Here is a 15280-nt window from a genome sequence, read left to right as displayed (position 1 = left end):
AAAAGAATTATTGTGTTGTTAAGGCATCACCATTAGTTCCTGTGTTTTCAGACAGAAGTAAACAAGGATGTAGCAAAATGAGTTATGCAGCAGTTCTAAGAAACTAAAAACGTGCTGCCTGTTCATAACCACAGCTTTGGATTTGGCAATAATTATTCCTACTGCTTTGAAAGTACATGTGAGTCATAGATATTTCATTCCATTTTATTCCTCCTCATTTACAGATATCAACGTGTAGTAAGACTTGTGATAAACACTACACTTGCTAACATCTGGCCAGTGACTACAGTCTCAGTGAAGAAAGTTTAAATCAGACAAATCCCTCACCCTCAGAACATCAAGTACAGCTTCACCTGACAAAGGCTGGAGACAGCCTCTCCACGGGAGCACAAGGCTGAGGCAGCTGCTGTGTCTCAGCAGGCTGGGGAGTCCGGAGCTTTCATACTATTAGATGTTCAGTGCTCTGCCTAGCAAAACTATTTGGTATACATTTAAGACTACAGGTGCCAAATATGAACAATATCTCAAGCAGATTTCAGAAAGGAAATAAATAATGATGCTTATACCTCCCATTAGCAATTCAGATCAGTTGTCTGGGTGGTTCAAGCTGTGACTACTTTCTCTGAGGGTTTCTGATCTACAGCCAAATGCAGAAGCAGTGTGGGTAAATGATGCACTGGGATATTTCCCTCTGTCCATCAGACTGTGTCAGGCAGCAGCATCTTAGTGGATCACCTGCTGGTACCTCAGGTTGGTTTGGTTGTGGGCCCCCAGGAAACCTGAACGATGCTCAAGGATAGGGTGGACATCACAGTTTTCTCTGAGGTGAGTTCTGAGGCTTTGTCTAGTACAGACACTTCTGACCTACTTCAGATTGCTCCTTAATGTGCTCATTAAAGCATGCCATTCTCTTTCTAACATCCTCATTTACTGAGTAATTAAGTTGTCCAACTAACTAAACTGTAAATCATATTGCTTTAATCCCCTAGCTACACAATGGCTGGATCGAACGAATGTCTATGGGAGGTAGCAAGAAAAGGTGAACAGAGAATTTTTATCTGCAGATAGTAACACAGGCTCCCTAGGAAGCCAAGAAACGAGAGCTATTGAGAGTAAACATGAGAATCATACTGTGTTCCTGTATGTTCCTAGAAACATACACTAGTATATTGACTTCGTTCCTCATTTTAACAATACAAACACCTTCAGAACATGTGGCTACAGTAACTAAGTTGCACTTTCTGTGAGACACTGGGGATACTCTCCTGCTATGTGAAAACACTGACTCTGTAGGAGCCCGCCCACACACTTACTGTGCACTAATTATATGTGTGTACAGAAACGTTCAGGGTGTCTAACCGATGTGACTCTACATTTTCACAGAGAATTTGAAAGTTTCTCTCTTACCACAGGGAGGCTTTATATTTTAAAATCTTCTATTTAAACGTTATGTCATTTATATGACATATGGGAGAAGTACTACACATGGCCCTGATCATTCAAAGGGAATATAGGTTGTATTGATTTAATTTCCCCCCTTCCACAGATCAAATCTATTTTAACAAGTATTTAAATCTTCTTCTTGCTACTAAGTCTGTTTCTCCCCTGATTCATACTCAAGATTATTAGTACCATCTCTCCAAGGGATACTCTTTTAAAATAAGATAGCTGGAGTCTCAGTCCTTCATTGGATGCCCTCGTACAAAGGGATATATTTCTTCTCACATCAACTGTTTTGGGAAAAATCATAATAGCTCAATGTACCTGAAAACATGAATATATCAGCTTTTACTAAAACAGCTTTTACTTTTACCACGACCAGTTCCACACCCCACTAATCACCATCACTATTCTTGGAATCGATCTGCAAATGAGGTCACTTCATTAAACAATTATATGTATATATGGAAAACTGGCTTCACAGAGAAGTAATTCTATGCATTTCTAAAATGACCAAAACCGGCAAATTTCCTTTAAAATATAAACATTTCGGCTTTAAAATGACACTCCAGAGAATTTTGCTTTTCTTTCCCTTCCGGTTCTTTCCATTCACATCTCTTCCCTTAGCTAGCCCCTTGCTGAAAATGTTCTGAATACTATCTGGACTCCTGCGTGTGTTTCCTGAAATCATTGCACAAATGAAAGACACCCAAGCTGTTAAAGCAGAAAGAAGCAAGCCCTGTGTAGAGAGCTGGGGTTTCCCTCACAGCACCCAAACAATATTGGCCAGTACCCCATACTTTATGAAAACATAAGGAGAGGTTAGGCCAATGCTTGGGAACATTTAAAATAATTTGTTAAAGGACCATTGTTGAGAAAAGAATTAAAGTCGCGGACTGGAGAAATGGCTCAGAGGTTAAAAGCACTGGCTGCTCTTCCAGAGGTCCTGAGTTCAATTCCCAGCAACCCCATGGTGGCTCACAACCATCTGTAATGAGATCTGGTGCCCTCTTCTGTCATGCAGGTATACATGCAGGCGGAACACTGTACACTTAATAAATAAATAAATAATTTAAAAAGGAGCTATTGTCAGCTCTGTTTTCATGCACATAGAAGAGCTTAAAGCTGCTGGGTTTTGCTCACAGGCCCTACGGAATCAATACTACAGTAAAATTATAGGGGAGCTGTAGCTCCTGCAAAGTTATACTCTTTGTATACAAGTGGCACAACTATAAACCAACAGGCACCATGGGGACTAGAATTTTAATATGCTCTTTAACATACAAGAACATACAAAATTGTAGCTCCACTTGGTTCCTTGCATGATAAGTAACACAGAGATGTCCACAAGCCTGAAGCAACGTTGGCTGAACTGGCTTCGCTAGCATAATGAATAGAGACAACAAAGGCACCTATAAATAAATGTCTATCTTGCTGGGCGGTGGTGGCGTACACCTTTAATCTCCACTCTCAGGAGGCAGAAGCAGGTGGACCTCTGAGTTCAGGACCAGCCTGATCTACAATGGGAGCTCCAGGACAGCCAGGGTTACACAGAGACACCCTGTCTCAAAAAGCCTAGATAGATAGATAGATAGATAGATAGATAGATAGATAGATAGATAGATGGATAGATGTATATCATTATGTGAGTGAAAGGCAGTCATAATCGGTCTTACTGAAAATATATTTTGGGGGGCTGGAACAATGATCCAGTAGTTAAGAGCACTGGCTGCTCTTCTAGATGACCTAGGTTCTATTCCCAGCACCCATATAATAGCTCACCCACATCTGTCACTCTAGTTCCGGGGGATCTGACACCCTCTTCTGCCCCCTATAGGCAGTTCCAGGAGTGCAAGTGATTCACACACACACAAGTGTAGGCAAAACAACCATAGATGGAAAATAATAAGATAAAATTAATTTTTAAGAAGAAAATGTGTTTTCCCTTTAAACATTTATCTCATTCAGAAATGTGTGTTTCTGTCCTGTTTTCAGTTATATCTGCAATTCCCTTTTCTTCTGGGTCGGAGGAACACAGCATCCTAGAGGCTAGCTCATTCACCCAAACATTAATCAACCTAGCCACCATTTTATAACACATGGAAGCCCCCAGAAGATACTGCTTGACGAATGAAATCTGGTCCTCTATTTTAAAAAAAGTAAAGTACTTTACATTTGTTTACAAAATTCCATAAACATAAAATGTGATTTTTAAAAAAATAATATAAAAATATATTGTGTGAAAAAATTCTCAATTAAAAGTAAATACAATTTTAAAAGAAAAATAATTTTTGTCCAGAATTAAAGCAAAAAAATACAGTAAAAATTATGTACGACTTTCTTATATAATCACCTTAAGTAAGAGGTAAGCGGTGTCCAGTGATTCTTAGTGTTTGTCCAGACTCCTCGTTGGAATTACTGCACCTCATTGTTCATCTGCCCAACAAGGCCACAGTTCTCAAAAGCAAGACCATGGCTTTATGTTTATGTTTCATATTTAAAAACAGTAGAAGAAATAGAGCCGATGGGAGCTATTTCTAAATGATGTTACCAATAAGGGGCAGTAATCCTGCACAAGGAACCTGAGCAAATGAATTGTAATGTAGAGGCCAAAATACCGTCCTTTGTCAAAATCTGACTGATGCACATATACATATGCATCTACATATATGCACATTAAAAATTTCATCAGTATCTTATATTTATGTAATTTCTGTCTCATATTTAGTTTTACACCTGTCTTATACTTTTACACTTAGGATGACAAAAAACCAGTAAAAATCATTTAAAAAGAATGCCTAGCAAGATTAGGCAGGACTGACACATGGGGGCATATATAGGCCTATATCTGGAGGTTTGGCCTATGAGTACTGACATGATGTTGGTGTTTAAAATCTGCACATTTCCAAATTATTCTCTAACTTTAAAGATACGGCTACATTTGGGTTTTGTTTGTTTGTTTTTGTTGGTTTAACATCTGCAGTTCTGTTACGGTAACATGTAACATTTCAGGTAATTTGCCAGAGTCCTCTTTACAAACCACAAAACAAAACAACAAAAAACCCAGACATCGCTGAAGAAACTCTTCCCAGACTTTCAAATCCTGTAGCCTTCATAAAGGTTCACAAAGAAGGCCTTTTAATACTTCTCCCAAGTGCAGGTGTGCAAATTACTCCTGAAACAGACGAGTCAAGTTTTGGGCACTCATGCTCTGCTGTTAACCACACCCCACAGCGTTTTTCAGCTCATAAAACCTTTACAGGCTGTGAAGTTCCTTCAGATTTTTAAACTGTTAACCACAGTTGCCCTCCAGCAGCAGGGCCTACACTGCCATTAACATCCATCTGAGTATATGATGTAAGCATGCATTGAGCAGCATGTTTTGTTTCATGGTATTTCATAAAAGTCAAGCTTTATATCACTCTCTGAGTGCAGCAAAAATTATAAATGCCTTGGTTTGGTGTAGCTTGGGTGGCATTTCTACTTACTTGGATGCACAGAGTATGTGAAGGTCAGTTTTACTCTGGTGAAGAGGTTTATACAATGGCACATATACACCGAGGATTTTCCAGCCTGGAAATATAAAAACGTTGGCTTTCCAGGCTTCCCTCATTAACACACCTGCCTTAGAGTTTAACTGAACATCTGGGTGAAGGTTTTCATGAGCAAAGTTCAAAATACTGGGAAAATTAAATTATTGTTAGAAAACCTGAGTAGTTGGGGCTAAGCAAATCTCACTGCCTTCTGAAAATAACAAGCCGTGCTATTATTCTTAAGAAGAATGAAAGTCTAGAACACATAAAACCAGATGATAGACTGCCACAGTGTGCCATGCTCCATCCCAACATGTGCATACTGTAATTCTCCTGCCTAGTGGAAATGGCCAGATATTTCACAATTTTCTCAGAATGTACTGTCAACATAGCCCTAGGATTTAGAAGTGTAGGAAAGGAAACAAGTACCCAGGTCCGGCTGAATGGAGACCACGAGGCACATATAAAGGCACACCTCTTCATAAACTGTTAACAGTGTTAGACCAGCCAGCCCCTCCACTTGAACTGCTACTTATAAAGTTAGCATTTTTGGTTTTCCCTACTAATTGCCATTTCTTGGTGAGGGAGAGTGGAGGGTGAGTTCAAGTTTCAACCTTTTTTTCCATTTTGTAGTTCGAATGCCCTAACCTGAATGTACAACTTCCCATTCAGAAGACTTGTTAGGCGCCATATGTTTTCTGTTTTCATAATATTTGATACAATTCCGTACTGTTTCATACATTTGATACAACTTAGTATGTCACTACCAATAAAGTAAGATGAATTGAGGAGATATGTACTTATTTGATAGGTCCTTTTTGCATTCTGAAATTAAAGGTTGATATCAATCTTCTCTAGCCTCTATTTTCCCCCCATGGTTACAGTTTTGTGTTCCTTTTAATTCTACTAACAGCAATCCTAACTCCTACTTGGTAACACTTCTGTTTTCAACTCCAGTTCTGAGAGATGTAGAAATAATGTAGAAGACAGGAAATTATTTATGATTCACAAAATACTGTACTAGTAACAAAAGCAAAAAAGCATGTTTCATTCCTGGCCTGTACAAAGCTCTGCTGGGAACAGAGGAGTTAATAATGCAGAGCTGTGTAATCTAATATTCGCACCATGCAAATATTTTCACATCAAGAAAATTCTGAAAAACAGGAACTAGTAGAAGTCATGAAGTTTTTATCTACAACACAACTTGATTTAGGTACCAACTAAATCAAGGGTACAGACACCTGTTCATTTTCAACAGGTGTACTCCTGATCACCATAATGAAAATGTCATCTCTCTTCTGCATGATACTCAACAGGGCGTATCCCAATTACCAAGAAAGAAACTGAAAAACAGGCATCCTTCCCATGCGGCTTCTCTGAGCCAAGCCACAGAAAAGTGAACATTCATTCATTTAATACTTATATTCAAATTTGAACCAAACAATTTAAGAGAGCTTGTAGACTTAAGCTCTAAATTTAAAGGATCCAAACAAACAAGAAACAGTCCATCAGACTGTCTGTGCTACATAGTCTCAACTCAGCTTTCCAAATCTAACGTGAATTAAGTAATTCTCACGTCCAGGTAAGAACAAGACATGTTTGATAACGACAACCGCAAGTATCAACCAATGCAAATCAACAGCTCTTAGAGGAGACAGTGAAATCACAATAAAAACATCATGACCTAAGCTTTAGGGGAAAACAGGTAATATTTACAAGTCCACCTTCTAAAGTTATATTTGTTAATGATTCCAAGCAGTTCCTAGAACTTAGCTAGATTGTGTTGGTTCTAAACAGTTCAATCTACATTCTGAAAACATACTAAAAACAGTCGATATCTTGAAAATGTTAGATTTAAATTAAAATAGACCTATTACCCATTCCACAACTTATGTGATAAACCTGCAAAATCCTGGAAGAGAAAAAAAACAAATCTTTAGATATATTTTTGTCAAACCTAGGGATATGCAAATTCATTTAGCTGTCTACATTGTGAGTGCTTGAGGTTAATGGTTGCAGACCAATGGAATGTTAACACAGTCTAGTGCTACACTTGAGTAGTAATGTATGGAAAGACACTGGAATTAAAACACTTTGTTCTGCACGTTCTGAAGTGATGTAACAGTGATGAAGTGGTTGGATTAGATGGCAAAGCAGGGCTTCTTATGACTTTTAAAATAAAACTGTAGCTAACATTCTTCCCAACTGTTTAACATATCCTTCCAATTCTTGTACAGATGCATGAGGCTAACATATTTTTGACACTCCAGTTATCATCTAAGGGCAGCATTTCATACGCTGGTTATTTTAACTTTCAAGATAAAATGCTGATTGCCTTGAAAGCAAAGACTTACCTGTCTTGTTTTCTCTGACCTCAATAATATAAACATTTATATCAGGCTGGGATTTTGTCCCTGATGGGGGTGGTGGAGTAGATAATGCCTGAGGTTTGGAGGTCGTTTCTCTTGCCACAGTAGATGGTCTTGTTGGCTGTGTTACAGGAGGCCTTGAGGTCATGTGAGACTCCTGAGCAATATCAGTTTCCGTTGCCTTAGCTGTGATATCAATGGGAGTTGCGGAAGGGTGCTGTGTTACAAATTCCCCAGGAAGTGTAATGTCACCTGCTGTTCTGTCACTGGGCTCCCTCTCAGTGACAGGTGGTTCTTTGGTGAATGCAGACGAGGGCCTGAATGGTGGAGTTCTGTGAAGGCTGTCTATGGACGTGAAGGCACTGATATCACTTGGAACTACTGGAGATTCTGGGAGTTCAGTGGTTCCGAGCCTTTCAAATAATCCTGAGCCTAACTCTGTATAGTCTGGGGTTGGCTTCTTTCCTTCCTCAGTAGCTTCCTCCATAAGCTGTGTGACGTGAGTCCTGAAGGGCCTCAAAGTCGATGCGAATTCTGTTAGACTACTACCTTCTGCTTCATAATTTAATTCTGGCTCTGTACTTAGAACACCTTTTGGCCTAGCGGTTGATGTTAGAGTTACCAAGGTCTCCACTTCCACTTCGTGCTGCGTTATAGCACCGGGTGGAGAAGAGGTACCATGCTCAGTTGTTCCCACTACAGTTGTTTCTAAAAGCGGGACTCTCTCAGACCCTGTGGTCCCCCACCTGTCTTCAGAGACAGTGGTGTATGCTGACCCCTCCCCCTCGTCTGTTAATGCTGTTGTCTCCTTGGCCATTAGTGCAGTAGAACTTGTGGTTTGAGGTTCTGCCGGGGTTTCTCCCTGTATGATTTCTGTTGTTCTCAAAGCTTCGGGAGACATGGTTGCTTCTAGGTGAGTCTGTTCAATGACGTCTTGATCAGGTTTGCCTAGCACCTCAGATTCCAGGGGAACGGAGGATTCCAACACACCCCATTCTGTCTTGGGAATTACAGAAAGAGGACTAGTGTGGGACATGTCTACATAAGTGGTGGGCTCCTGGGTGCTACTATGATTAACAAATGCCAATCCTTCCGCATCGGAGGTGTGTGCAAATGGGGGGACAGTAAAGACTGGTTTGGAGGCATCCATATCTTCACCTGAAGCACTTCCTTCCACAGTTGCGGTAATGACTTGGGGTTCTGTGCTTATGGTGGGCAGAACTCTGTCTTCAGTTGTAGACTCTCTCAAAGTTGACTTTTCAGCACTGGCAACTGATGTAGCTGGCTGAAAGGTGACTGTAAATTCTCCGGATGTTAAATCTGCCTCCGAAACCTTTTCTAATGGTTTTTTAGTACTATCTGGGAAAAGAGTATATTGGTCTCCTACATCTGTGAAACTTGGGGTTTCTTTATCCTTCCCATTTGTTCCTGTAGTGCTAAGTAAGACAGGGGGTAATTTTGTAGAGCGGGCAACTTCTGTTGAGGCAGAAGGCCTGGAAGTTGAATTATCTTCATCCCATGACCATTTTGATACTGTGACCACTTCCACATTTAGAGTACTGTGGGTCAAATGGGCTGTTGTAACATCTTTGTGGTACTTTGTAACATCTGTTTCCAATCTAGTCAGAGTCGCCATTTCTTCTGCATCTCTTGCATCTGTTGGCTTCACACTTAACTTTCCAGTTGTCAATGCTGGGGAAACAGATTCTTCAACTGAAGGCTCTGTAAAATGAATTTGCTCTGATGAAGATGTAGAGGGCTTCATTCCTGAGAAGCCTTCTTCTATTATACCTGTAAATGGATCTTTAGTGCTCTTCTCTTGTATCTCATCAACTGTGTAAGTATCTTTTTCCAACTCTGGTCTTAGTGTTTCTGTTCTTTCTCTTCCTTGCGTCACTTCTGTTTGTAATGGGGGATAAATAGCTGTGGATATTCCCTCTACTGATATGATGTCACCAGAATAGGGAAGCAAATCTACTTCTGTAAGATGCTCTGATGGAAAGGGGGTTGTAGGCTGTGATTGACCAAAAGGCTCTTCAGTCATTTTACCATTGGCTTTTTGTTCTTTCTCTTTATCTAGGAGTGATCCATCCATGTCAAGCATAGTTATAGGTGAAACAACTGTTGACATTGAAATGGACTCTAGGTCCCCTGGCTGGGAGTGGGTAGTGTCTTCTGATGTCTTTGATACTGTGATGACTTCAGGTATTTGGCTGAAGACCTGGGTGCTCTGACCAGATCTAACTGTCAGGGCTCTGTCTTCATCTTCTCTCAAGGTGAATCCATAGTGACTTGTGGTCTCCAGTTCAGGACTGGTGCTTACTGTTGGCATTTCTGTTTTGTGTTCTGGGGTTACTTCCATGGATTCAAATGTTGTTTCAGTTGCTGGCAATTCCTTGGAAGGAATGTGCTTTGTGATTTCCGTGGATGTTACTAAGGGGCCCACTTCTATTTGTTCAATCTGTGTAACTGATTCAAGTGTTTGCATATCCTCTGTAATTCCATCCCATGAGCCAGTAGCATGTTGGGAGATGACAGTTGTACTATAGAGTTCTTCCTCCTTAATTTCAGATGTATCTGGCATTCCAAGTGGTCCTGACCCCAAAGGTAAGTAGTCATCCACATCCCAATGGTTCTTGGTGCTGGCAGGTGTAGGTGATTCTGTGGCTAATCTGTCTGTGATAGCCTGAGACTGGACTACAGATTTCTGTTCAAAATTGACAATATTTCCTGCAGGAGGGAAGTGTGTGGTAATGATAGGTAATTCGGTGACTAATGGAATCATGGGTGTAGCTCTGTCAGGTATCATGTATGGTTCTTTGGATAAACTGGGTGATGCAGTTTCTGCGAGGATATTCATTTCGATGGTGGTTGTCTCTGATATATTCTGTTTAGCTAGAAAAATAATTTCAAAGAATTAATTAGATACGTCACTAATAAGGGGTTGCATGACCAGTGTTTAAGTGTTGCTCTGTATTTTTCAGTGGACCAAGTGATCTGTGATACAAAGGAGTCTAAAATCTAAACTTGAAATTAATGCAAAGGAAGATAAGTGATCACTTAATAGTCACAAACTGATAAGTTGCTCTGTATTGTAAGTGTTATTGTACTTGATTGCATACACAATTATTCTCACACACAAAAAAAACGAACATCATGTGTCTTAAGATAAGTAGATGCCCAAAAGTTATTAACACAGAATTTTCATAAATGGTTATCTGTAATGAACAACAGTGATGTCATGAAACTTAGAAGGAGAGCGTGGCTTTGTTATCTGGAGATGGACGTCCCCTGCTGCTAGCTTTCTCCAAATATTGCCTTCTTTTCAAGCTGCATAGTGTCTCAGGGGAGAGGGAGTGTTTCAGACTGCAAAACAACAAAAAGCCACATCAAATGGAACCAAGTCACACATAAACCATGACATTGTCCATAACGCGCAGCCTTTCATAAAAACAGGATATTGAACTTTTAATACCCGCTCTTCGTTTGATTCCAGGTGTTGGACATTTGTCTTCATCTTCCTTTCGACTCTGGAGAGCGTGTTGCCAGCAGATCCTACAACATGTCTGGCAGAGGCTGGTTGGCATTTCCTGTAGTCCTACCATGTGCTGAACAATCTACACAGTGTTTGTACTTATCCCAGGTCTTGGTTTTCAGTCTTACTTTAGCATGAAACACAAATGCATTGGAAGTAAAGCACCTATGTGATAATCTTCAGCCTGGAACTACACATTCCTGGGGCATCCTTGATCATCACAGAGGGAGCACATGGTACTCCATAAAGTAGGCTTGTCACCATAAAATACTACGTTATAATGACTCCGGGTTTATGGAGAATGGCTGACTTCAGGACATTTAAGCTGTATAGAGGTGACAATATTATACGTAAAAGTCCTTCTCAACACAGAGGAAATGCAGCAGGCTAGCATACAATGATTGCATTTTCCCAAAGAATCAGCACTTTCTAAAATCAAAAAAAAATTAGTTGCCCATGAATGCACAAGGAAGAGCTGTGAGGAACCCACATCCACCATCTTGTTACATTGCATATGATGTAAAATAGCTCTATGAGCAATGCTGGTCTTTGCTATTAGAAATTGTTGCATCAGTAGACTCCAAAAACTTTGTACCTTCCCCCTCCCCCCAAAAAAACTCACTGAAAACCAAAATTGGGTGCTTTTTGGCTTCATCGGTTCTGTCAGAACTTCATGATAAGATAATATGATTTTATCCTAAATCTGAACAAGGTGATAATAAATTCTAATGAGGGGGGACTGGCATTTGTTATTAGCGGTTGATATTCTCCAAACCATTTTAAAAGTCCAAAAGCATCAGTGTTCTAATGAACATGTGGTGTTCATTTACACTAATATAAGTTCTTTAAAAATTCATTACTACTTATCCTTTTATATTTAAAAAGAAATTAACCCAAAAGAATACTGGGACCTTGAAAAGTGTGTTAAACAAACTTTTTCTCCTCTTGTCTAAAAAAAAAAAAAAAAAAAAAAAAAAAAAAAAAAAAAAAAAATGAGCTGTTTCTGTACTTTTTTCCTGGCACAAACATTGGTCAATTTTGATTGACATGAACAACTTAAAGACCTAAAATGTGTCTGACTATTTTTCTTTTAATTCAATTCTCTATCCTCTGAAATTCCATCACCGTTACCTCACTTAACTGCCAGATTTTATGTTTGTCTTATAACTGCATTCTTTAGGGAAACAGTAAAAAAGATGTATGGAGAATGTTCCCATGGAAACATAATACAAACGCTTAGACACCTTTGTATTAGAGAAAATTTAATCATATTATTATTAATAATGGCAGAATGGTAATTTTACTTTTTCCCTCAGAGCATTTTTCATGGCCAATGAAATTAATTTAGAAGAAGGTGACATTGCATTGGAGCCAAGTGAAAGGCTGCGGATCAGGTCCTCCTGTTCAGCCTAGTAACTCTATATAATCCTATGGAAATATTTTTACAGTGTTTTAAAAATGGACTCAGACTTTAAAAATTCAATAAGCACATGTCATTGTCAATTATGACTCTGATTCTCTGTTGCTCTCCTCTAGCCTTGCTGTAGAGTAAGGTGATATAGCAGGAAGTCTTGGGAAGTCTGTCTTACAAAGCCAGGATTTATGTGACTTTGCTTGCAGGGAAAAAGGAGAGGTTTAATAATTTTAGAGCCCTGTTTAAGAAAGTCTGCTTACAATTAAGTTAATTAATTCTATGACTTGGAATGGAAAACCTCAGACTTCCTTTTGGGGTGGGGTGGCTTTTCTCATCAACCTAACAGCTGACCGCCATCAGAACTCAGTGTATCTGATAATGTGTGCCATTTGTTCCAGCCATTCCAGAAACGGAAACGATCTTTGAAAACATCATCTACAAAGAAATAGCCTAAGAATAAAAACCACCATTGTATAGCTTTGCTGACGATTATTATAAAGAGGAGAATACAGTTCTAGAGTATTGTGATAGTACCCCTCCCATAGTTTCATTCACATTGGACACTTGGATTTGGAAATACTGCTATTGCTTTTTCAATGCCATTATTGAGGAAGCCAACAAAAACCAGCATGCTTTTTTTTTTTTCCCACAAATACTCCCTTCCAATCTTTGCAGCTGTCTGCTACACAGATGTTTTACATCAACATGCTTATGGTGTTTTACATCCTATGGACTATCTTCTCCATGCTTCTGTCATGAGACATGAGGCAGATTTTCCTAACAAAATATAAAACCTGTATCATCAGCAGAATGGCCAGTTTCACTCCTACACTATCTAAATTTTGGAGAAATGCCTGATTTTAAACCAACTCTTTCATATTATATGTGAAATATGCGTGAGTGTAAACATGGGAAGAATTGAAGTAGCGGGTGCCCCACAGTCGACTTGAGGGTCACATCTGAGGAGCGCATTCATATTGACACAGTAGGATTCAAATTTTAATGCCATTTTAAACTTCCATGAGTGATCAGATGGTAATTAAGTCCCATTCAATAAACAGGAAACATTTTGAAATACAAAGTAAGGAGTTATTATATTTGGTACCTAATGGCACATAATTGTTTAGGGCACAGAAAAGTCAATGAAGTGATCATAGATTAGAATAGCCTAATTATAAACATGAACAAATATATACGAAAGTATATGAAGTGTTGGGAACCAACTGAGCCTGCTCTAGACTCTAGTTCCAAACCTAATGAGAGAAAGAGGGACGGAGAAACAAGGAGGTTCCACCCCAGATCAAATGGGAACTAGTTTAGTCATTAAAACTGTCATTTATGGAATTGTTCCAGGTGGGGGAGACATAGAGACAATCAAGAAACTATGTTCAATAGAAATGCTGCTATTTGAACTTGATCAACAACTTAAGAGAGCAGTTCAAATTCTAACGTTCAAACTTGGATTAAGAAACAAACTAAGAGTGAGGGCTAAAGAATATTAGAATGAAGTTTTTTAGGAATCATGTCATTTCCCCTCTCCTGGCGATCCTTAGTGACATGTATTATGTATTATGACACGTATCATGAAATTTTCAAAAGTCTTCAATTATTTTCATTCATTTGAATTTGAAGATATTTCACATGGACTTTCAAAACCCTGAACTGAATTCTTTCACAGAATGTTTTTAATCCTGAAGCCAAAGAAAACTAGGAAGCAGACAGATTTCATCACAGGAATATAGTCAGGAAGGTTATTTTTAAAAGGCATTTAGTTGTCTGTTTTTCAAATCTATTAGACCAGATTATCCTATCCATGCACATTATCTGATATTGTATGTGTATTATTAACTGCTTTTATAAGGAAGGGGACATTAGAACAAATTCAGATTTGGAATGCTTATTCACTATGTCGCCTAAAAACCCACTTTTTTATGTTTGACAAAACCAAATGATTTACAGCATGCACGCATCTCTTGTTCAACTTATCAAGACAACTGCACACCACAGACATCACTTTGCGGACTGCAGCTGAGGGCATGCCTAGTCACCACTGGACTACATGGCAAAACTGGACATCAGTCAAATCATTTGGAACTCATTGCAAATCTTTAAATGTACACATACTAAAAGAAACTTTGCAAAAGGCACTAGGAGCTGGAGGAGGCTGTTGGCACTGAAGCATTCCAACCTCTACTGTGCTCAGTGAGCTAGGAATGACAGTCTAAGGATGGAAGAAATACACAAGAATCAGGACCGCAGGTAACATAGGGGGAAGGATGGTATGCACGTTATTCCAAAACTCTATACACTTAAATGAATAGAAAAATAATAAATACCAATGACTTTTGCACTTAATGTAAGTTAAATTTAATATGGTCGATCTACTTAAGTTTAAGGACCTTGCTTTTTATGCATCCATGTAAATTCATTTAAATAAGCAATTTAAAATCTGCCAGGAGCAATTATTTAATAATAATCTCTATGGCTACAGATAAGCTTTGGTTTCCATTTTACCCTCAAAGAGAAAATGTGTTATTTTTTTTCTCCTGTTGTTAATTTTATACAGTGCAGGAGAATTTAGAGGGGATGGTTAGGCCAGCCACTTGATTGGCCCCTTATAACTTTTCTGGTCCCATCCCCTTCTAACCATCAGCCTAAGCCTGTCCCTTCATCACATCAGAAACTTAATGTGAAAGACATTTTATACCTATTTTACATAAATATCATTAACAAGAGAATTTGGCATAAATGAATATGAATGTCATATATACATACATGTATATATTACTATATTTAGGATAAGATTTTTTCATTATTATTGTTGTTTTTCTGAAAAATATCGTGGAAGATTTCGTTGTTTTGAGGCCTGAGAAGAAAAGGTAGCATTTGCTAGGCCTTTTGTGGATCAGCCAGCTTGAATTAAGCTAATAAACAACATATGGCTATAACAGAAAAGCAAGTCTAAAGGGGAGATTTGGGCAGAGGCAGC

The 15280-nt window shown here is 38.9% G+C and overlaps 1 protein-coding gene across 3 annotated transcripts in view; it reads right to left on the bottom strand.

The window, feature by feature from the left end:
* Vcan (versican) overlaps positions 1 to 15280 on the bottom strand; it is a 103249-nt gene that overhangs the window by 51264 nt on the left and 36705 nt on the right. For 2 of the 3 annotated variants that reach the window (XM_028854152.2, XM_028854149.2), the window contains exon 7: positions 7328 to 10237. The exons of the other annotated variant lie outside the window; for it this stretch is intronic. In XM_028854152.2, coding sequence (XP_028709985.1) covers positions 7328 to 10237 — 2910 coding nt within the window. The remainder of the gene's footprint in view (positions 1 to 7327; positions 10238 to 15280) is intronic. 3 annotated transcript variants of the gene reach the window in all.

Source organism: Peromyscus leucopus, chromosome 11 (assembly GCF_004664715.2).
Source record: "Peromyscus leucopus breed LL Stock chromosome 11, UCI_PerLeu_2.1, whole genome shotgun sequence".
Lineage (NCBI taxonomy): Eukaryota > Metazoa > Chordata > Mammalia > Rodentia > Cricetidae > Peromyscus > Peromyscus leucopus.
Note: the sequence above shows the minus strand (reverse complement) of the source record. Positions and strands in the feature narration are given on the sequence as shown.